A 25,022-nucleotide genomic window follows, 5' to 3' on the forward strand; every position below is an offset into this window, starting at 1 on the left:
TTAATGCTCTTTATTTAACTGCATAAGCATAACACTGCATTAGCGAGAGTACAACGAGGCAGTACATTGTTTGTTAGCTTGAACTAATAGCATAGACCCATGTTAAGTGGCAGCGTGGTGAGTATTGATTCAGAAAGAGTTCATCATCTCCTCAAGGTCATGACTCCTGAACTGTTTATGACAGGACTGTATTGTGTGAGTGCAAGTGCGTATGTGCCTGTATATATTAAAGTCAATGTTCTCACTTTCCTCTTGAGCATGCAAGGCTAACAGGAGTGAAAATGGCATCAGGGAAACTTTGGCATCCCAAAAGGAATCACAGCAAGACCTTGTTCTGTCTAGAGTGCAAAACAGGAAAGTAAACGACCTAGTCAAGGTTAGCATTTGTGTTTTAACAAAGTTGTATGTGGTGAAAGAGTAATCATGAAGTGTGTATTGATGCATTCATGACCACAAGGAACTCGACTTGGAACTTTCCATCTCCGTGGATTCCTCAGCCATTTAAGGTTAGTCTTAATTTTTAAAGTGGATGCAGCATAATTTAGCATTAACAGCATTTAATTAAAAAAAAAGAAAAAACCCATTAAGGTCTACAGTTTGATCATAAACATGCCACAAAGTAGTGTTGGAGTAGTTGAGACCACTTTTTGAAGGTCTCAGTCTCAGAGATAGAGACTCAGAATTTTATTTCAAGACTGGTCAAGACCACAACTGTGGGGATTTCACTAAATTGCCTGTGTACTGTCGGATTTATTTAACATCGTTACCATTACTGTGATTGGATGTAAAACTTCCTGCTTCAAAAGCAACCAAATAACGTGACTCATTGTGAATTCGAAATTTGTTACTGTGAATGGCCACCACCCCTCCTTCACACACACACACACACACACACACACAGGTCTGGTTCTAGTCTCGACTCGGTATCACCCTGCCTTGGTCTTGACTTGGTCTCAACCCCTCAAAGTCTCGGTCTTGACTACAACACTACCACAAAGTGAGTTAAACCTTTTAATGCTTTAAAACTATTCAGTGACCCCAGTGTACATCAAACACAAACAGATTCTCACAAATGTTGCCTAAAATGCACAAAACACTTTCACTCTTGTTGCTTCTTTGTACTATAGATGTCGCCATGTTGAAATGAAGTTGGAGCTCTTGACAAAGTCTGACTTTCAGAGTCTGATTTGTAGATTGAATTTCTTTTTCTAACTCAGAGGTGAGAAACGTCCCAATATTCACATGGTCATGAAGCAACATACAGTAATGTGCAGGTTAGTGTGTACATGTTTGAGCCATTTTTCTTACTTCCTGTTTAGCATGCACAGCCAATGGCAGCAAAAATATAGGCTTGTTTATCCCTTCTTGCTAGTCTCTGTAGTTACTCATGCAAATTGTGTCATCAAAGTTGACAATTACGTCAGCAACTGAGCAAATGCAATGAAGTTTAGCACTTTGAAGTTAAGCGTACACTTTTTTCTGAAAATGAGAGTCAGCGCTCTGGCTGTTCAAGTGTTCGTCCTGGTACACAGTTTCAACGAGGATTTGAGGAACGTGTCAAGTAGCTAATAAAACTAGTCACCAGATGAACTGAGGTTAAACTGTAATACTTTAATAATGCTATTAGTGCAGGTACTATATTGAGCAAGATATTGAATTTTATAAGCGTTGATGAACAGAGACCACAATCTCTTGCTCTCTTTTTCAGTATTGCAAATACACAAAGCCATATTACCATTAGCTTGGTTTATCAGCTCGCTAAGAATCAAATATTAGTGCCTAATAACTTTTAATATGAAATGTATTCATGTGAGGAAGAAAAGGCCTCTCATGCAAATTGGCTGACTTTTTTTTTTTAAACACTGCAATACACAAATTTCAACAGCAGATTAACACGTTCGTTCTTGTTTAGTTATATGAATGAATGTGAATCATTTAAAATGCTTGTTGATGTACTTTCATTGAATATTCTTAATAGCTATAGTTTTCGCTCGAATGTGACGGATGCAGCGTATGGCATAAATGTTACAATGCCTTATTGCTCATGTTTTATCGTGTTATTTGGCCGGTGCAGATGTTTTGCACCAATTCTTAATCAAATGAGGGTCGGACAAAAAAGCAGCAGTAAATCTGTTCCTCCTCAGGATCGATGCACAGTGCGATAGTGCTAATAAGATAAAGCTACAGACCTCATACACATCCAGATCAGGGCCTCGTTAATTCTCCCGACCCAAATTTATTTTTTTTATATTGATGATCTCTATAGCAATGAAGGATTCAAGTCTTATTTTCATGTGGTTTTCTACATACAAGCAGATTCACTCAAGTACATCTGCTATGGAAGAGCATTGCTCGTGTGTGTAAAATGCAAAGGCTGGTGAGAGTGAAGACTTGAATTGATGCACACACAAGCATTCACACACACTCTGCTCTGCAAGCTGCTAAAACAGCACTAACGTAACTCTCTAAAAATCTGTACAATATCTTTAAATATGGTATTTACAGAAACAAACAGTGGGTTTTCACACTCCCACTGATTTAAAATCATATCAAGAATACAAAACAAAAATCAAACAAAACAAAATCAAGGTCAGTGTCTTTCTCTTTTCTGAGGAGCGAGAATGCGAAAGGCAACAAGCACATTGCGATGGCTATATTTCAGCTCCACTCTCTCGACATGGGGTGAGCAGCTTCTCCTACTCAAGAAATAAATTCACTTTCCAGGATTCCATTTTTTCTTTAGCACAACTTACTGACCTATAACGTGGTAAGACTGAGTATGAGGTTAGTGAAAATTAAAACAAGTTAGTCCTTATTAAGAGCTGCACCAGACAGACACGATCTCTGAGCACCAAAGAGCAAACCATAAAAATGAAAAAGGGAAAAAAAAAGAATGACAAAGAGGTGTTCAACTGTATGCAGTTTCACTCGCTTGGATCATATCGGGTTTTTGCTCCATTTTAGTGACCATGATGCAGGGATGAGCTCAAAGCTTTGCTACGAGCAGCTGAGGTTTAAATGGTTAGACCTTGACTTTTTGCACCCTGGTCCCACAACACCGATAACTATAACTAACTCTGACTCTCCCTCGGCCTGAGTTTAGTTCCAGTCTGGAGCAGAAACACCACAACTATAATCCCCACTATAATATAATATCACTCAGTCCTGACACTCAGGTGAATAGTCATGGAAGTTTTTTCCAAGTAGTAGCACATTATTCCGGGTCATACTGTACAGCCTGGACTTCAGAACAACCCATGCACACACTCCGGTGGCTGATAACATACGGACAGGTCACGGATTACGGAAACAGGATACAAAATACGGAGTGGTTACGGATTTTAATACGGACACATCACAGATGCTAATAATTTACGGATTGGTGACGGACGTTTCAGTACATTACAGATTGGTTACAGATTTCATACAGATGATGCATCACGGATAAAAAATTAAGAAGTCGAAAACAATTAAATGTTTGGACTGCCGAAGTTCATAATTAAAATATCTTCCCTGCATTTATATGTTTACTTTATTAAATTTACTGTTGATATTTCATGGAGAATCACAATCGTGAATAAAAGATCCGTGCTTTGTATTGTATTTTTTGTTTTCTGTGACTCTGTATTCCGTGACTTCATGATGCAACAAGGATGTACAAAGACGCCCGGGGAGAAACAGCACGTGCTCAGACAACGCCACATGTAAACAATGACCTGATTGGTCAGATGTTTTATCAGATCAGGTCCAGGTCTGGAAAAATGGCTCCAGAAGCAAATCTCACCGGTACGGATAAACCCAGGCCTGGGCTATAGGGATCGCTATCGATCTGGTGTGAGCACCGACCACATAAACTGCAGAGGAACGATTTATTAATAGATAGTTATCAGTATTATGGGACCGGGCCTTAAGCCTGGAGTAACGTCAGCCATTTATGGAGCTGAAAAAGTGATATGAATGAAGAAATGATGATGAGTGAAAAATACTGCAGCTTTGATTTATAGCTTAAACATCCCCAACATCCCTTTAATATCTGGACCATCTACAGGTCCAGACTGCGTTCCTCACTCTCATAACTCCACACTGCTCCTTTGACTTTTCCTACCGTAGTTACTCAACCATTTCTTTTACATATACAAGCATAAATAGGGTTAAGACTGAAACGATGGCTCAGAGAGACAGCTGATTAAAACACTCACATCACATCTTTTTTTCTTTACCCAACAGGATTCGTGTGCTTAGCTGTGCTGTGACTGTGGTCCATTCATGAATTAAGTGGCAAAATAATTAAAAATACACCTTAAAGTAACAGAAAAATACTTTTACAAAGAGTTTGGGCTGTATTCAGGGTTAATTGTGTTGTGTTCACACCAAGTCTAACTCCAGATTTAACTGCTACTTGGACGTGGGTTGAATTTTGCTTAAACAGAGGCGTGTCTCAGTTATGGACAATTCTGAACTTTGAATTCAGGTCTGTTTTCCTTGCATGATATTAATTAACTCGTATATAATGTTTTGTATTATGTTTTTTAGTGAGGTTTATCTGTCTGTAAGCAGGATTGCACAAAACCTACCAATCTGATTTCCATGAAACTTGGTGGAAGGGTGGAGCATGAGCCAAGGAAGACCACATTAAATTTTGGAGCACAGCCGAATCACAGGGCGGATCCATGAATTTATTTTTAACTTTCGCTAACGTTGCAAGAGACCTAATTTACCATACATCTTAAAATCCAGTAGCTGGTGATTCAATACAGTTCATTAGTAACAAAACATAGCCAATGTAGAAACACGACTCCTTTATATAACAATCCACATTCACGGGTCCCAGTAATCCTCTGGGATACACACAGACACAATTATAATCAATTTGGAAATACTGTATCTCCAGACATACATAAAAATGCTAATTAATTTCCTGGTTACACAATTGCACTTTTTGACCAGATAGCACAGAGTTACAGAAGCGAATTATTTATAATCACGCGATCTGTTATCACTCAGATGAGGATGAGTTACCTTTTGAGTCTGGTTCCTCTCAGGGAGTTTTTCCTTGCCACCATCGCCTCAGGCTTGCTCTTTAGGGATAAATTTATAAATTCATTTTTAAACTTTATATCCAGAATTTATATATTTCTGTAAAGTAACTTAGTGATGTCTGTTTTGAAAAGCGCCATAGAGGACTTTCACGTAATGTTCACTGCAACTGTGGGTTTGTTTATGCAGCCATGTTGCCTGGCGAGCTTTGTGTTGGACAACAACTGGCACAAGTGTACGCAAGTGACTGTAAGCCCAATTCAGTAAACATCGACAGATAAACATGAAGTTCCATCTAAAAGAACAATGCCAGAGACCTGTAGTGCTTTTGGATGTAATAACAGACGTGGAGATGAGCCTGGTTTAACTTTTCACCGCTTCCTGGAGAACCCAGAAAGACGAGAAAAATGGCAAACTGCAGTTAAACAGGAAGACTAGATGATAAAAACATTCCCGGTGTATGGAGAACATTTTATATCCGGTTAGTATGAAAGCTCTGTACAACATGAAACTGTAGATCTGGATGTGGACTTTGGACGCAATAAGTTTTATTAGACCTAATGCTTGGCTTAACTAACAGAATGGTTGAAGTGTACTGATAATGTAGACTCGGCTAAACGCCACAAAATATGCTAGATCTGACTTGTTTATGGCGGCACGGTGGTGTAGTGGTTAGTGCTGTCGCCTCACAGCAAGAAGGTCCTGGGTTCGAGCCCCGTGGCCGGCGAGGGCCTTTCTGTGTGGAGTTTGCATGTTCTCCCTGTGTCCGCGTGGGTTTCCTCCGGGTGCTCCGGTTTCCCCCACAGTCCAAAGACATGCAGGTTAGGTTAACTGGTGACTCTAAATTGAGCGTAGGTGTGAATGTGAGTGTGAATGGTTGTCTGTGTCTATGTGTCAGCCCTGTGATGACCTGGCGACTTGTCCAGGGTGAACCCCGCCTTTCGCCCGTAGTCAGCTGGGATAGGATCCAGCTTGCCTGCGACCCTGTAGAAGGATAAAGCGGCTAGAGATAATGTGATGTGTGATGTGATGTGTGTGACTTGTTTATTACTGTTAGAAGTCCACATCTGAGCTTACCTTTGTCATAAGGTATTTTTCTTTATCAAGAGTTTCCTATAACATTCCAGCACAAAACCTGCCTCGAGATATCGGTAGGAATCTGGACTTCTCTCTGCCTTTAGCATCTCCGGTGTATTTAGAAGTCCCAATTACTCATTAGTTCAGGATGTCGTAGTGTCCCAAATCTGGTAGCTGGTTTGCTGAACACTTTTCAAGTGGCATAAATATATTTCTGGGTAAATTATATGGATCTGTGATGCCTGCATGTTTCAGCTTTTGGATGTAACGTGATCTGCTGGTATAAAATAAATTTTTAATCCTTTCAGAGAGATTGTACTGACTGCAGCCCTGTTGATTTTCTTCATTAACTGTTGCAGCAATGTTTCTTTGCCCAGCAATATGGTGGACACTGCATGATAAACAAAAGTCTGTGATGTCAGTGAAAGTCATCTATACAAATAAAATTAACTTGACTTATAAAGTGGTTGTGGTTGCAGAATTGCGGTAAAAGAGCCAACTATTGTCCTTGGTGGAACTCTGTGCTCTCTGAATGCCATTCTAGTTTCAGAAATGGTTTGAGCTGTAAACACACTGAAACATTTATCCATCTACAATTTGGGACTCATTTATATAGCATTGTATTAGTCTAAACCAAGACAAGAGCTTGATGTAAAGAGTGGTTTTGATGCTATTGACCATCTTTGGCAGCCTCGAAGGTGTGAACTGTGCACAAGTATCGATCAGTCTATAAATTTATTTAACATCTGAGACTCTGAATACGTTCCCTGCATAAATACCGAGGTGATTTATGAACTTAAAATCATACCTCTGAATATGACCATATGAGTTTTTCTGCTGTTCAGATTTCAGGAAGAGGATAAGGTCTTTACTTGATCTTAACTCACCAAATCCCAGCTTAGCTGCTCTTTCACTTGAAGTCTAAACAATCTGAATTTTTTTTCCTCACTCTGTTTGGAAGCCTGTACAGTACACACAGTCACAGCCGTTCAAACGTAGCGTTTAATTCGCACTGATCCAATCAGGTGAAAGAAAAAAGCAAGCGTGATATGAACCAGCGAGATGCATTGACATGAGCGTGGAAGTTCTTGAGAGAACGTGTAACGCAGCTCAATTTCTTTTTTTTTTTTAACCCTCAACTAGATTATCAGTCATTTTGGGAAGAATAACAAAAGAGAGAGAGAGAAAAAAAAAGTGTGCATGGATTTGGGAGGTCAATAAGTGAACCCAGAGTAAAATCTGCATCCAGCCCACACTAACAGCGGAAACCTGCTCGAGCTCCTCCAGATAGATTCAAATAACACTGCAGCTGGTAAAGGAATACTCCTGCATGTTTCAAGTGCTGAAGGACTGAAAACCTGCTCACGTTCACTCGCAACCTGCTTATAACAGGGAAGACGTTAACTTCACAAGAAAGGTTTCAAATAGACAAATGGATACTGCAAGTACAATCTGGGACAAGGAATAACTTGCGTATGCCTGTTTACAAACAACTTTGCTACGTTAAAATGGATCCATACTGTATCTGTTGCGTGAGAGAATTTTTTAAATGCGTTGCAAGAATGCTTCAGAAACACGTCCAGACTGAAATGGCGTTAAAAACACAGGCTTCAGGAGTCTTGAAGGTTTTGTAGTTTCCATGTGCCAAAAGGAACCTGACGTACTGCTCATTTTTCAGAGCTACACTGATTTATGTTTAAAAACGTAACCACAAATTCTTCCTTTTGATACATTTCGTGTCAATATTTATTGACCTCCTTAGAGCACAGGTCCTGGAGAACCCCCCTGGAGATTCCAACATATTTTAGTGTTTTCGCTGCTCTAACAAATGTGATTCAACTAGTCAGCTAATTCTTCATGTGGATGAGACGTCATGCTTATTTTCCAAACCGGAAGTCGGCCATGTTGGATAACAGCCAAGACAGCTGCGCTTCACGTGTGAGCTGCTGTAATGCTTCCTGATTTTCTTTTGATTTCTTTGCCTTTGAAGAAAGACAATGCCTACTTTGTGTGTGGGATATAATTGTGGTAATAATGCGACTTGTGACAAAGAGAAACGGTTCTTCAGAATTCCTAAAATAATTAAAAACGGCGACAAAACAGATGAAGGCGTGTCCAGAGAGCACTGTATGCTGTGGTTCAAAAACATACATCATAAGGACTTAACTGAGGAAAAAGCTAATTACACCCACGTGTGTGTGTGTGTGTGTGTGTGTGTGAGAGAGAGACACCACTTTTATATCTGGTAAGCATTCATTGCTAATTAAAGTGACGTTTTCTGCGGATTAAATTGAACTTTTGAGCTTTAGCACGAACACTCTGCTCCTCACCTTGCAGGAGCTCCGGCAATCCGATACGAAAAAACCAATCCAGATTGGGCACCAACACTCATATTAGAACATAAGATTGAGATGAAAACTCTTCTCGCAGTATCAAGAAGCAACAGGAGAAATGAAAGATCTGCCCAGAAAGCCAGATTAGAAGCAGCACAAACCTTAGCGAGATTGGATACACAAGGAGAACCATGTGGGTCAACTTTGCCAGGTGAGAGATTAGCAACGCCGTTCCAGGAACTCAGTAACTTCAGTTTACTTATGCACTTTTTTTTTTGTAGAACAAGAGAATTCACAATCTCAGGATAATCAGTCGGTGGTAATGAGTCTAAATCCTCTGTATAATCGGACGGCTTTAACACCTACAGCTCAAAGCCACAAATTTAAACTTTTTCCTCTGAATCTCGACTTGGCAGAGGACTCCAGAGAATCATAATATTTGAAAAAATTGGAGATGCATCAGTTATTGTTTGCATGAGACAGCATTTTGGATTTGGATCATCCAACATGGTGGCGGATGCACATGTCACACTATTGTGCCACGTTGCACACGAGGAATTAAGAGCCCGTTCTGAGATGAAGTCTGTGTGTTCGAGCAGGGAAGACACTAAAACGTGCAGGGCAGGAGGTTCTCCAGGAGCAGGGATTGGAACTGGGGGGGGGGGGGGGGGGCAAAACAAAACAGAAAACATATTGAACTTTTAGGCTGTTAATTACGCAGACAGGACAGATGTGCTGGATAGAGATGAGGTTGAAAGATGCTGGAATTTTCCTTTAAGTTACTGCTGTTAAATTTGCTGTAATTCACTAGCAGCCAATCCTCTTCCTGGAGATCCACTTTCCAGCTGTAACATAATAGAATAATCTCCAACCTCTCAGTACCCTCAGGAGGACATGATTAGCTGAATCAGCTGCATTCACACTGCACTGGAACTAAACTCTGTAGGAAAGTAGATCTCCAGCCATAGGGTTGGTGCAATTTTAAATACAACGCCCTTCCTTCATTTTCTCTCCTTCACTCACTCTCTCTCACTGGCCGAGGAAGTCGATGCTGGCCTTCACCGTGCGATTGGTAGCCACGTCAATGGCCATTGCTCGGATCTCGGTGTCGCCGAACTGCATGAGTGTCTGGATCTCACGGCGTACCCCAGCTGCTGGGCTCTCTGTGCCGCTGACGTCGAGGCGCAGGGTGCCACACTTTCGCACGCCTGCATCGGAGATGAAACCTACGTGCTCCCGCTCTGAGCAGTACACATGGATGACAATGACCTGCTGCGAGGGCTTGGCTGGTGTGTAGCTGCGCTTGACCGTTTCACCCAGCGACACCGACTGGTCAGCTGATATGAACGTGTCGAAGACATCAGTGCACCAGCGTGTGCAATCACGTACCAGCAGCTTCTCAGGTGGGTGCTTCCCTTCCACGAAGCGGTTGAGCACACCCACGCCATAGGTCAGTGGTGAGCGGCGTACCTTGATCACGCTTGGGTCCAGACCGAACAGCACGGCTCCCTTCAGGATGGTCAGACCCACATCGTGTGGGATGATGACACGGCTCCGCCCCTGCAACATGTCCTGCACCGCCTTCTGCAGGAGCGGTGACTCAGCAAAACCACCCACCAAGAACAGGAACTTGATGTCTGTCACCTCAGGCTTCTCAAACAGCTCCTCTGTGGAGAAGACAAATATATATATTTACTGTATAAATATCCACACTGCATTGGCTCCCAAACAAATTTCACATTGATTATAAAATACTACTATTGACCTTTTAAAGCACTGAATGTTCTCGCACCACAGTACCTGAGCAGGCCTAGACATTAAGCATTTACCACTGGTGGCCTATTGGGCCAGTGGAATTGAAAAGTTACTGGCCCAAATGGAAAATGTGGTGACCTGAATGTGCGCAGTACTTGAACCACGGCTGCCGCAGGCAGCCGCTGCAAGCACCACAGGTGCTTGCACAAAGAGGGGGGTCCGGGGGTCCTCCCCCGGAAAATTTTGATTTTTCAATTCATATTCGTGCATTCTGGTGCATTTTAAGGTGAAATTAATGAAAATAAAATTATTCATATTTTGCTAACATTATTATATCTTTATTGTTTGCTCACATTGATATTTTATTGTTTGCATTTCTTGTTCTATCAATTTCTTAGTTACATTTAAAAATTTCCTTTGTTCTTGTTCTCTGTTCGTTTAACACATGCTGTTGATTACTGTTTAACAATTGTTTGTATAAGTTTTAGAATAAGCTAAGTTTTGCCTCATCATGCAACTAACTTGTTTATAGAATAAGCTTTGCCTGTAACCCACCCTGTGTGATGGAGACATATTTCCCTTTTTTGTCATGGTTTCAACTTTTGGCTCATATATTCTCAACATTGTGGATATTGAATTCTCACCACTGTAGATATTCTAATAGAAATAGAGGTACAATGAACTTTTTAAATACACCTTTATATAATAGCCACAAGACACACACAGGCCAGTCCCAAGTCTGGATGAAAGGTGAGGGTGGCATACTAACCCTCATCATGCTGGATTTAAATGGGCATTTTTATTGCTCATGAAATTTTATTAATTAAGAAATAAAACATCATGAGAATCACTGACAAACCATACATTTCCTGAAAGGGTGAATTTTGGGGAATAATCTAGTGAGATTTTTGCAAAGCCTTACCTGCTCGGGGGTGATTTAACCCTAATTACCTGTTAATTAGCTCATTAACAGGTATGCTCAGGTGATGAAATGTTGTATTTTTTTAATAAGACAAGATATAAGCACCAAATTTTCAGGATATGTCCTTGGGGGAACTAGTAGTAAATTCAGCTCATTTGCATAAACCGTTGCCATGGCAACAGCAGATACCCTAGCAACTGGGGGTATACTGGGTTTAGCATGGTCTGGTTGTACCAGAGAGGGTCAGAATAGTTATTTTTCTTGTAATGAACTAATGTAGACCTAGTTTGGCTATTTTGATAGATTTCATCATCTTTGGATATTTGAATAATATAATATATGGGATCAGATCTAATTTACCACATTATTTTATCTGTTCTTCTATTTCAGTCATAGCAACCAACATTTATACTTCATTCTTTAATCACTAAAAGTTGATACACATGTAGCCATATTTCTTGGCAGTGTATCCTGAAATTTTGATATTAATATACAAAGTCTGAACGATTTTACATCATCTGAAGCTAAAGCGCGTGTTGAAATGCTGTTTCACGATTTGGCGCCATATTTGGCGAGTTGTAAACAGAGCGTGACGTCGCGCATTCTGATTAGCTGCAGAGTTCAAAATGAAGCCGTTCATTAACACCCGATAGTTAATTTATGCACAATCGTATTTCAACTGTTTACCTGGCCTTTGGCCAGGTTGGGGAGCGTGGAGTTTGAACATATTTCTATTTGAATTTCACCGTTCTGATGGTCTCCTTGCCGCAACCGTCTTCGTCTACAAAATGCTATTTTCCCGCCAAAATGACGCTTCCGAACAACGCCGAACATCTCCGAAGATGCACGAAGACGACACAGTCCTGCCGCGGAGCGGAGCGTGACGAAAACAAAGATGATGGACCTCGTATCGAAAAGGTGCATTTTACAAACAATTTCTTCACAATTCTGGGTAAAATATGAGTAATAAAATTTGTTAATTTGTATCGAAAACATACTGGCCCACCCGGGCCACTGTTTGGCCAAATTTAGTGGCCCGAAAGACGTAAAAAACACTGCCGGGCCATCGGATCCTCAGACATAGAGTGTTTTGGTAAACTGGGATGTATGGATGCTGTCAGTCCCCACTCGCTTGCTCACTCGAGTTTGCTGACGGTGTAGTGGCTGCTGCTTTATGTCCCGGGGCCCCTCATGCCTGTGTTACCTTCTGGCTCTCCCCTTTTAGTTATGCTGTCATAGTTAATCTTGCTGGAGTCCCTGCTTGTACTCAGCACAAAATGTATTCTACTGTTCTTAACCATAAGGTGGCAATGGGCATACCTAACAACCTGTGTTTTCTCCCTTTCTCTTCCCATCTCTGTATGTTGAGTTACACGTCAATCCTGAGACACCAGTGATGCTGAACCTCTTCTGCTCCTCGGACCTGCCTGATCCATCCTGATGCCCTACATCTGGCTGGAGTCTCATCACATCGCTCCTGTGGAGGACGGCCCCATATGGACAGTCGAAAGTCACACTTGGAAGATGCTCTGGACTCTTGCAGTTTTGTGACAACGTCGGAGGGCTACGGTTGACTTGCTAACTTTAGGACTGCATTTTATCATGAACAGTCTTGCACTCAAGTCTCCATCAATGAACAGCTGAGAACTTCAACAAAATAGATTTTACATATGCTGAGTTTCCCCTAAAGTGTCATAGCGTAGTGGCCCCACTACACTTAATTTATTGACCGATACGCTTAGTGACATGCCGCTACCCATTAAACAGCCACCACAACGCGAACAATTTAGACCTACCAAGGATCAGGTTACTGCAGAAATCGTGCATTTTTACGCACAAAAATGCCAAAAAAGTATGTTCAGAATTTTAATGTGTCCCGGGACACAGGGCTCCTACTTGAGTTTTTCCCGATTGCCTTGGCAAATCTGTTAGATTATGTTGTTGAACAAACAAAGCAAAAGTGAACAGAATGAAAAGGTCACAACATCGTGGTCGCTTTGACGTGACGTCTTCGCAACTGTGGATATCCGGATGTGGGTTTTGGATGCGATATTTTATTAGACCTAATGCTTGGCTCGACTAGCAGCATGTTTGTTCTGTACTGATAATGTAGACTCAACTAAACTCTATAAAATACGCTAGATCTCGGCCCTGGCTTGTTTATTACTGTTATAAGTCCACATTTGAGCTTATCTTTATCATAATAAGGTCTTTTTCTTTATTGGGAATTTTCCATAACATTCCGGCACGAAACCTGCCTCGAGGTATCAGTAGGAATCTGGACTTCTCTCTGCCTTTAGCATCTTTATTTATTTATTTATTTATTTATTTAATTTTTTTAAAAATGGTTTATTTCCAGCTTTCCAAATACAATTTTGGCTCTTCATCCAGGAAATCTAATCAAATCTATATAACTATATAAAAAAACTATATAAAAATACTGTATAAATACTATAAAATAAATAATAAAAAAATATAATAGAAGATAAAAAACCCCATAAAACTATAGTAAATAGTAAAGGCGTTACTGTCTATTCGAGGAAGCATCGAGAAAGTACGCCTTAGTTTTCTTAAGGAAAGATCCCCTCTCTACAGTGTTTCTCATTTCGCTTGGTAAGGCATTAAAAACTTTGGCACAGGAATTCTGGAAAGTTCCTTCGGCCTTAGGAACAGTTAAGCGTAGAGCGTCTGATGATCTTAGTACTCGGTTGACGGTGCAGCGTTGGCGTGGAAGATAAGATGGCCAGTCCAAAGAATACAGAGCTTTATTTGCGAGGCACATTAGATGATAGTCCCTTCAGTCTTCAGCAGGAAGCCATTCTAACTGGATTATGTCCCTGACGTTGGCACAACACCAAAGAACAAATCCAGCAGTTGCTAGCTGCACTTGCTGTAATCTCTTAGGCAAGAATAGGGTGGTACACAACATTGTTGTAATATAAATACATCTCTGGTGTATTTAGAAGTCCAACCACTCAATAGTTCAGGATGTCATAGTGTCCCAAATCCAGTAGTTGGTTTGCTGAACACTTTTCAAGTGGAACAAATACATTTGTGGGTAAATTAAGAACAACAAGCCTTTATTTATTTAATTTTTGTCTAATGTAAACTCAAGGACAGCGAAATTCCTCCTCTGCATTTACCGTAACCCATCTGAAGCAGTGAACGTGCACACGCCCGCACGCACAGACAGAGAGAGAGAGGTGTATAGAATAAATAAATACATTTGTGGGTAAATTATATGGATCTGTGATGCCTGCATGTTTCAGCTTTTGAATGTAACGCAATCTGCTGGTATAAAATAAATTTTTAATCGTTTCAGAGAGATTGTACTGACTGAAGTCGCCTCAATTTCTGCACTATTGCCAAAATTTAACGATCAGTATTTTGAACAACTCGTGCCATGTTGCATCACCATTCACTTTGTCTGATGTGAAATGAACTGCAGTCTCCTTTGGAACAATACAGTGCTTGTGAGAGGCAAGTATTACGCTTTCCAGTTTTTCTAAGGGAAACCCTGATATGCACTCTACTGGATCACATGTTAGAGACGCAGTGCTTATGTTTTATTTCTGAGCACACTCCGGCCATCACTGAACAGCCCACTGAGAAGCAAAGTGACCCACATCCTGACCGACTTACAGAGTACAGAGCTGTGCACTCGGTCATCTGTTCCGTGTGCTTGGAAACAGGGACTCTAAACTTGAATATTTTTTCCACCTTGGTTTATTCTCAAAATAAATATTTCTGATCTCCAAAGTTGAGAAGTTTGCTCCAGTTTAATCTCACTGTACAAGTGGGTCAGCATGTTGGAGGCAAAATCAATCCCCTCTATCTAGGGTAAGGGGGGAAAAACCCTTGAAGAATGAGACGATGTCTGTCACCTTGGGCATCTCATTAACAGTTTTCCTGATAAAGAATTTTCCAGAATCCTTGTGTCAATCAATGAAAGTGTTCTAGTTAATTGAATACATGGTTGGTTGAACGACTGAAAAACATTTCAACATTAAAAGTCCTGTCACTACTACTAAACATATTAAAAGTACTGCGATAGTTAAACCCATGTTGAATGTTGTGCTACAGCAGTGGTGTTGGAGTTCAAATCCCAGAGCTGCCAGAGAGCCACTAGTGAGGCTTTTTGAGTGACACCATTAAAGTGCTGATGACACGTTTTTGACATCTTTGGCAATGTTTTATAACATAAAAAGTAATTCCCGATGATCCATATATTAATTCACGAAGGCGCCTATTTTACAAGTTATGATAAAAAACGCGGCTATTTGGGCAAATTTGACGGGGCTGCAGCACCCAGGAGACGAAAGAGGAGGAGGAGCTATATGACGTCAGCGAAAGAACCTTCCTCCTAACTTACCAGTTTGTTGTTGATGCGACAGGTGTTCAGTTTATTATTATTAGTATTATTATTATACATTTTATATATATATATATATATATATATATATATATATATATATATATATATTAGTTATTATGCCTTCGCGTTGTGTTGCCGGCTTTTGCTCCAAAACCCACAAGGATGGGGTAAGTTTATTCAAGTTTCCCAGAGATCCCGAGCTGCATGCGAAGTGGGTGAAGCAAGTCAGGCGCACTCGTGACAAGTGGGAGCCCTCACCAACATCCGTCCTGTGCTCTGAACACTTCGATTTGGATTGTTTTGACACCCTTCCCAGCTTAAAGGAATCTCTTGGGTGTTCAGTTCAGCACAAACGTGTGTTGCTACCATCAGCAGTGCCTACAGTATTCCGGAGGGAGTCTACTAGTAGCTATGCCGGATCCAGCAGTCGCCTGGGACAAGCCGACTCCTCCAAAGACAGTCCTCCTGTCAGAACATGTGTTGAGAAACGACATAAGATAAAGGTATGTAGAGCTATAGAGTGCTCCGACATGATGCTAAAAATAGTAACCATGCGGTCTGCGCGGCCATCTTGGAAGTGGCTCGCTCCAGAGCGCTCATAGAGTACACATCATAGAGTACACATTCATGATAATCATAAATGTAATCATAAAGTCGGCGTGATATCAGTCATGTATTTGCTTGTGAAAGCTTGCGGCTTTCATGTAACTGCCGCCTAGCAACGAGAGGCAAAGGGTAAAGAGGGTAGGCTATCATAGATTCTATTCGGAAGAGATCAATACATGATTGCTTAAAAATTAGGTATTTTAACAATTTGCATCTGTTTTGTGATTATCGTGACACTTGTGTGTTATATAGAACTGTATGTCTTATCAGCACATCGAAGATCTTCCACCGGAGGCTTTAGCAAGTACTCGTAGCAACACTACACTTTACCCTTTGCCATGTGTTGTTAGGGAACGGTAGCAAGTACCCCGATGACCGACTTCAAGAATATGTAGAAAATATTTAGAAATTATACTTTCCAAAAGTCATTTGCGCTTAATGTATTGCATTTCCATTTATATTGTAGGTTCTTGCTGATGTTTTTGCGGAGTATGACGCAGCTGCTGAATCAGAAGCTGCAGAGTTTGTATGTACTAGTTGTGAACATTCACATTATTATCAATCTCATTTATTTAAAATCAGATAAAAGCATGCCATCATGATCACTGCTTAAAGTACCAGTATTTGGTTGTTCTTTTGTTCAGAGGAAGAGCTAGCACTAGAGAGTTCACCGGCGTTTTCATGCGCCATTTCCATTGAGTAGAACAGCCAGTGAACCGCAGCGTGTTCTTCCGCTGACGTCACAGCATGGCCGCGAGCCACGGACCCAGTTTTCTTGCGCTGTGCAATTAAAAGTTGGATATTCGCGTAACAACAGCTTCTTTTCACGTAATTATAACAGAAATCTAACATGTTTGCCATGTTGTATAGTTTATTTAAGAAATTGCATAGAGTCACGTTTGTGTCATCAGCCCTTTAACCTTTATCTGCATGGATTTGCTAATCACTGGCCCAGTATCACTGGCCTTCTCTCGTTCTCATGCTCCCGTTAGGGGTCGCCACAGCAGACCATCATGATCCACATATTTGATTTGGTACAGATTTTACACCACATGCCCTTCCTGATGCAACCCTCACCAGTCTACCTGGACTTGGGTCTGGCCCCAAGTACGCACTGGCTTGTACAATCCCAGTGGCTGGGTATTAGCTTAGTGATGTATTTCTCAAATTACGGGACTTGAAGATACAAAGCATACTTGAAGAAAAAAAAGAAATTATAACTTTAAAGGGAAAAGATAAAAAGTACAGTTCCAGAAATGTATTTAACACAATTAGACCTACTGATATTATATTTAGTAAGTAGCCAAGTGAGGATTCCTGAACACCAGGAACACATTTTGTTGCTGTTGAAAAGCAAAACCGAGAAATGGCTAACTAAAAATAAATAAAATAATGCACACAGTGCAACTATATTGCGAATACAGACTCAGCTTCTTCTGAAATTAAAACGTATAGGCCCATGTATCTGTCACTACGTTTACATGCTAAATAAATAAATAAATAAATAAATAAATCCTCAAAGTTTTTGCTCTTATTCTAAAAAAGACAGTATTTTACTAAGCTGTTTACATGATGAAAGAAAATTATTGTTGCACTAATAGTCCTGGTTACACACATTTACCTTGTAAACTGTTGTCTAGTCGATTTGTGTCATAGACAGTAAATAAATAGTGTTTGAGTACAATGCACAGAGTAAACAGGCAAAAGGCCGCGTGACGCAAAATGCCATAAATTGAGACACACATTCCAAATACACCGTATACATGTCCGAAGAAGTCTCCTAAAACCTGAATATCATCAGCACAGCCCACATGCCTTAATGGGAAAATGCTAACTTCAGAATAAGGCCAAATGGACGTTGTCTTTGTCTTGTGTTGTAACTGCGGAAATCAGAATGTCGCATATACAGTAGTTTACGTCAATTCCTTTTAACTTGTTGTTTAGGCACTTGTACATCAAGCTAGCGTTATGGTGTTTCCTTCTTTGCTGAAGTGTAGCCCATTTCAATTTTTAGTCCAGAGCACGGCCAAATACGTTCCTCCAAAGATGGCTGTGGCATTACGAGGATTTGAACTTGCAATCTCTTAACAGTAGCCAGTGCATTATTGTTCAAACTGCTGCTCACACAAAGTGAGAAAAGAACTAGAGTTTAGGTTATGGAGGAGAGGAGGGGAGAGGAGGGAAAGAGGAGAGGATTGACTGTCTAATTCTGTTTAGTCAAAACAAGAAAGAGGAGTGTACGGTATATTCAGACACTTACGGAGGTGCTGGATGATGTGGTCGATAGTGGGCTTGAACAGAGCATTCATGGCATCTGGGCTCATCCTCAACATGCCCTGAGACGACCACTTTACAAAATCCACACTGCACACAGATGAAAAATAAAAAAATTACTTAGATTATCATTAACGTTAGAAATCATTATTGCACTTAGTTCCTTAGGTACCTGTGAGCAGAAATATAATATTGTTCATGCAAAAACTCAAATATTGAGTAGCATCCAGGACTTGTGCACAATCCTGAGGACTAAACTTCCACACTTAGATGCTGCATTTATTAAAAAAATAAATAAATAAAACCCCAAGATACCTTTGGGGTCCATTGGATTTGCATGAAACTTGGACATGAAACTATCCTGTTCAGACTATAACCGTCTGCGAGTTAGAGCTTCTTTCCTGTTTAGATTGATCATGAGATTTGTGCTTGTTCATTGCTAGAAGTCAATCCTATAGATTTAGTTTTTTATTTATTTAGCTTTTGCCATAGGAAGATATATATATATATATATATATATATATATATACACACATACATACACACATACATACATACATCATGGCATGGGAAACCACAACAGCTTGCGCCAATTACAGTGGCCCCATTGTACCGAATCTGCATGTCTTTAAACTGTGGGGGAAACCGGAGCACCCGGAGGAAACCCACGCGGACACGGGGAGAACATGCAAATTCCACACAGAAAGGCCCCTGTCGGCCATGAGGTTCGAACCCGGAACCTTCTTGCTGTGAGGCGACAGTGCTAACCACTACACCACCGTGCCGCAGCATTACACAACTAGCTCACTAATACCCCTTTAAGACCAACATGGTACGGGTTCCGTTCTTGTTCACGCACCAAATTTTGAACTGTTCAGAGCATTTTGACCAAAAATAAATTCGTTCAGAGGAATTGGTTCCCAGCTAGAATCAAAATATAGCTGTTTTTTTAAGCACAAACTGTGACATCAGTGGGTGTGTCATTAGTTTGGTGAGCACAGCAATGGAGAATGCAAGGGAAAAAGGATACACCTTCAGAAAAAATGGACCGAAAACAAATATCTGTAATAACAGTACAAAAGCTCGGAGGTATTCAATGTGCAACGCCGACTTGATACTACTGTTTACTCCTGTTGTGAACTGTGTAAGGCTCTCCGTTCATGACACACCCTTGATTACAATGGGATAGTCAGCCATGTTCAGTTTCATGCCATTTCTTATATAATTAAAGGTAGGGTCGGCATGTTAGAGGAACCAGCAAGAGTAAGCTGGATTGTGAAAGCATCCAACTGAAAAATCCCACCCCCTCCCACTGCCCGACTACTGCCGCGCATGTTCAGTCTCATGCCGTTTATATAATTAAAGGTAGAAAGCCATGGCCTAAAAGGTTAGAGAAGCAACTTTGGGTCCAAAAGGTTGCTGGTTCGATTCCCTGAACCAGCAGGAATGGCTGAAGTGCCCTTGAGCAAAACACCTAACCCCCAACCGCTGTGGGTACGTCAGGGTCCTATTGTATGTCGTTCTGGATAAGAGTGTCTGCTAAGTCCCTGTAATGTAATGTTCTGCTCAGAACTGGTGAAAAACATGGGCTGGTTCACTAGCTGGCATCAAGGTTCAAGGAATCCTGAATGGAACCAGTTCAAGAACCTGTTCCCTGTTGGTTGAAAAGGGGTATAACTCTCAGGTTGTCTTTCAAACAAGCTGATTTCTAGTGTTCTGTCCTTTTTCCATTTACTGCTCCTTTAGGTCACATTTGAAACTTTCATTATCCTTCTACCCAAAGCCATTAGCCGAAACCTCCTCCATTAATGGATTAAAAGAAAAGGGCAAAACCCAAAAACACTTGGCAATACAGTGATGGACTCAGCAGAGCTTGCATTATCTTTAAACAGCTGAGCAGAGCTGCTTTAGATGCAGCAGGCCATGACACAGCTGACTATCTATAATGATGATGCATTTGACAAACTGCTTTGCCACACAGACCACAAGTCAGCAAGAGAGGGCGGCTGCGTTCACACACTGTCTGTACAAATCATCTGTAATCAAGCAATTCTGGAAGTGTGGCTGGGACTGGAAACTTCATCTGAGTCACATCACTGCGGTAGGAAACGAAAAAAAAATTCCTTGTTTAATTCCATTATCATGATAAAAAGCTATATCTGGTTTTCACAGCAGTTTTCTTTAATGCACTATTGAGTGATTATTGCAACCAAACAGCCAACTTAAATGTTGGAACCTGAGTTATTTGTTCATCTATCCAGACCTGTGTACCTATCGATAGTCTGTAGGATCTCAGCCCACCTCTGTAAGTGATGGGAGCGATCAGACCTTGCTCACACCTGGACTTAACGCTGCGCACTCCAATCACCTGACACAGATGTTAATGCCAAGACTGAACAGCACTGAAGAGACCGGACCCTATGACTCCACCCACTCACTTGCTCTTGCGCAGCGCGTGCTCCACACTGTGGCCGCGGAACTTCTTGTAGTAGTCGATGAAGGAGAAGGGCAGGTTGATGTTGAGTGGGTTGGAGCGGTCAGGGGCTGCAGCTCTCTTTCGGGACTCGAATGCTATCATCAGGTCTACCCACGCAGCCGGTCTCTTTATCTTAAACTGATCAATAAAGTCCTGACCAAAGATCTTGCAGAGCAGCTTCTCAAATTCATAGTCGACACCGATTGAACCATACGGACCCCCTGCAGAGAGAGAGAGAGATCAATACTAACCATCTTACAGGCACAGGTCAGTGAGGGTAATGCAGCTGTTATAGCAGAAAGTAAGGACAGACAGTTGAAGCAATGCTGCAAAAAGGCCAAACAAAGGGAAAAAAGTCAACTCTAGAATTATTGGCACCCTTAGGAAACATGGGTTTTAAAATAAACCTAATTAAAAATGTTTTATAGTTAATCACAGGTTATGATTAATCTCGTACTGAAAACATGGAAAAAAACCATCTAAGTCAAGTTTATTTGTAAAGCACTTTTAACAATAAACATTGTCGCAAACCAACTTTACAATAACTTAACCTTTAACTGAAAAATTATTTCTGAAAAAATATTCTCAGAGGTCTTGGATGATTACAAAGAAATATTTTACACTTAATAATAATAATAATAATAATAATAATAAAGAACAAATTGTCTGGGAGTTTCTCATACATCAGAAATATCTACATCACATTTTTCCCCCCAACTGTCATAATGCCAAATTTTAATTAAATACCAACAGCGTATTAACAGTGCCAAATCTTGTCTCTTAATAAACAGCTTATTCTTATATTTTCTCAGTTTGTGTGGTTTTCTGTGCATTATCATCTCGACTATTTTCACTATATACTTTCAAACGTTATTTCACATATGTATATTAGTAAAGTATGACGGACTAACACGTTCTAACACAACACACACACACAAAACCCCTTAATCTGATCATCAAACCCATGAAGTTCCCGTAAGGTCTGCTGTGCATTAAGCCTGGTATTTAATTGTGCCTTTACTAAATTGTGTATTTATGATTTATTTAATTTTATCCTTGTTCAGTGTCCTATTTTTGTTATTAACTTTGTTACTTTACAGTATCATGCCTTTAATTAATTCAACCTCATTATTTGTGATTTTATAGTCATAATTTTTAATGTACTTGCTGAATAAAATGTGACTCACCTGAGGCCTTGTAGAGCTCCTTGAGGTGACCTTCAGGCATGCGGATCTGATGCACCGTCAGGTCCACCGTCCCTCCTCCACAATCCACCACCACGTATCTGTCACCTGGGAACAGGAAATAGAGGTCATGAGAGGTCATTATGAAAACACAACGATGATTGACTACAGGCCGAATCACAACAGAGATGTTTAGAGAAATAGCAGTACTAACGCGGTTAGATATACTGCAGATATCTGACCCGTTTATTCGGGCACTGAAACCCCCTCAGACACAAACAGAGGGATATAGCCTGGATAAAGTCATAAATGTCTAGCATGGACTTCAAAGCACACTAGATGTATTTAACAATGATAACACATACTGTACCTACTCCCATGATCATTGTACTATATGGGGCATGAAATAGTAGAAGTTAAATTAAATTATAGAAATATAATTTAATTGGGTGGCACAGTGGTGTAGTGGTTAGCACTGTCGCCTCACAGCAAGAAGGTTCTGGGTTCGAGCCCAGCAGCCGACGGGGGCCTTTCTGTGCGGAGTTTGCATGTTCTCCCCGTGTCTGTGTGGGTTTCCTCCGGTTTCCCCCACAGTCCAAAGACATGCGGTTAGGTTAACTGGTGGCTCTAAATTACAGTAGAGTTTTTCTGGTATAAAACTATGCTCCAATTAATATAACACGTGGATCAGTAGGGTCCACACGGACCCCGACCTGGACGAGGAGGAAGAAGACTGCCATGTTCATTTCAACAAACAATGTCAGTGTTTAGTGGTGAAGATGATGTCGTCAAAATCTGCAGTCAAGTGAAGATGTTCAGCTAGCCCAGCATGTCCTAAAATTAATATTATATTTCTAACCTAGAAGCCTCAAAAATAAAAGGTGAAACTGCTTAAAAATAGGACAAAGGGATTAATGTCCTACTCCTTCATTTTTCTAATGGACAGAGAAATATGTACTCATTTATTGATGGATGAGGCGTCTGATTATCAGTGTAGCTATCGCACCATCCAAAAACCTGTCCACCAGTCCATCTCCAAATTTGTCTATCTTACATTTCTCTCTATCTATCCATCCATCCACCAGTGTACCTGTCCTTCCATTTATAGGCAGCTAATAAAACTCTTACAGCTTTGTTTTGCTGTTGAGGGAAATATTTAATTTTCAAATGAAGAATAAATACCTTCCTCTTTACCAGGCATTAATTTAATCTACTGAAAACCCTTGATTGGTGTATTATCTTTTTTCCTCTTACAAGGTTTTAGCTTGATGCTATTCTTAATTCCTGGCCTACTGAACCATCACGAGGATGCGTTTTCGATAAAAACTACAAAAGCACTGCACTCTGAATGAGGACACATGTTAAATTCTGTAGACGTAAACGTGGTTAGTTTGCTGCCAGGCTTTGCCTGAACTTGTCCCCTTAAAGGGAAAATCTGCTGACAATCAATACTATGTTCGGATGGACGACTCTACCTCTATTCACAAGGCCTGAGGACTCACTAAATGGTTGATGAGGATGAAAATGCTGTATATAACACAAGGTGAAAATGTGAATTTAATTGCATTTAATCTAAACATTAAAGGAAACATAAATTTTGTAGTAAATTTAAATACCTTTACTGAACTTTTAAATTCATTAAAATATACTCATAACTTTAAGACCCTTTATTGGTATTCTTAAATGTAGTAGTGACTTTTTAAGTACATTTAAATGTTAAATTTAGTAACTTTAACAAAGTGACATTTTAAACATTCTTTCTTAACAGCATCTTATCTTTAAGAAGTCATGGAAAGTCACTTAGTTGTACTATAAGAATTCTTAAAGTTATAAACAAATAAATAAATACACTGAAATTTTGCATTTCATAAACTTTTAAGATACTTTAAGAATATTTTAAAGCTGTTCATTCGTCTAGTGTACTATGGACTTCATGTTCACCAGATCTCAACCCTACTGAACATCTACAGGAGATTTTGGAGTGACATGTTAACCTTCACCATCGCCATCATAAATAAATTAACAGAGGGTTAGGAATATCTCTCAGAGGAAGGGTGTTCGAACCTGTAGTACAGTTCTAGACACTTGAAGAACCTGCGTCAAGGCGCAATGAACCTGTTCTGGTGGCTCATGATGGTCTAATACCTTACTAAACTCATTATGTTATATTCTCGTTTACAACCCCGATTCCAAAAAAGTTGGGACGCTGTGTAAAGTGTAAATAAAAACAGAATGTGATGATTTGTAAATCATGGAAACCCTATATTTCATTGAAGATAGTACTAAGACAACATATCAAATGTTGAAACTGAGAAATTTTATTGTTTTTTGAAAAATATTTGCTCATTTTGAATTTGATGTCAACAACATGTTTCAGAAAAGTTGGGACAGTGGCGTGTTTACCGCCATGCTGCATCACCTCTACTTTTACCAACACTCTGTAAACATTTGGGAACTGAAGAGACCAATTACTGTAGTTTTGAAAGAGAAATGTCATCCCATTCTCACCTGACATACAATTTCAGTTGCTCAACAGTTCGGGGTCTCCTTTGTTGTATTTTGCGCTTCATAATGCACCAAATGTTTTAAATGGGAGACAGGTCTGGACTGCAGCAGGCCACTTTAGCAGCTTGACTCTTTTACTATGGAGCCATGCAGTTGTAATATGTGCAGAAAGCAGTTTGCGTTGTTTTGCTGAAAGAAGGAAGGCCTTCCCTGAAAAAGATTTTGGCTGGATGGCAGCATATTGATCTGACACGTTTATATCATTCAGCATTAATGACACCTTCCCAGATGTACAAGCTACCCATGTCATGTGCACTAACGCCCCCTCATACCATCACACAGTACGTTTACATGCACATCCAAATCAAGCTGTTGTCGGTAATCGAGCAAAGGATCCCAGCAGACAAAATCGAGCTATTGTGTGAGGTACATTGTGCACCCGAGCCACAGGTGGCGCTACACGCCCCATCGTGTTGGT

General features: G+C 40.4%; 1 protein-coding gene across 3 annotated transcripts in view; it reads right to left on the reverse strand.

Moving 5' to 3' along the window:
* Positions 1-9,470: 9,470 nt before the first annotated feature.
* Positions 9,471-25,022, reverse strand: part of hspa12a (heat shock protein 12A) — a 146,002-nt gene continuing 130,450 nt past the window's right edge. For all 3 annotated transcript variants that reach the window (XM_060934795.1, XM_060934793.1, XM_060934794.1), the window contains 4 exons: positions 22,043-22,147; positions 20,818-21,076; positions 18,366-18,469; positions 9,471-10,114 (listed from right to left, as the gene is read on the reverse strand). In XM_060934795.1, the coding sequence (XP_060790778.1) occupies positions 9,477-10,114; positions 18,366-18,469; positions 20,818-21,076; positions 22,043-22,147 (1,106 nt within the window). In that variant the 3' untranslated portion in view covers positions 9,471-9,476. The remainder of the gene's footprint in view (positions 10,115-18,365; positions 18,470-20,817; positions 21,077-22,042; positions 22,148-25,022) is intronic.

This window comes from Neoarius graeffei, chromosome 11 (genome assembly GCF_027579695.1).
Source record: "Neoarius graeffei isolate fNeoGra1 chromosome 11, fNeoGra1.pri, whole genome shotgun sequence".
Lineage (NCBI taxonomy): Eukaryota > Metazoa > Chordata > Actinopteri > Siluriformes > Ariidae > Neoarius > Neoarius graeffei.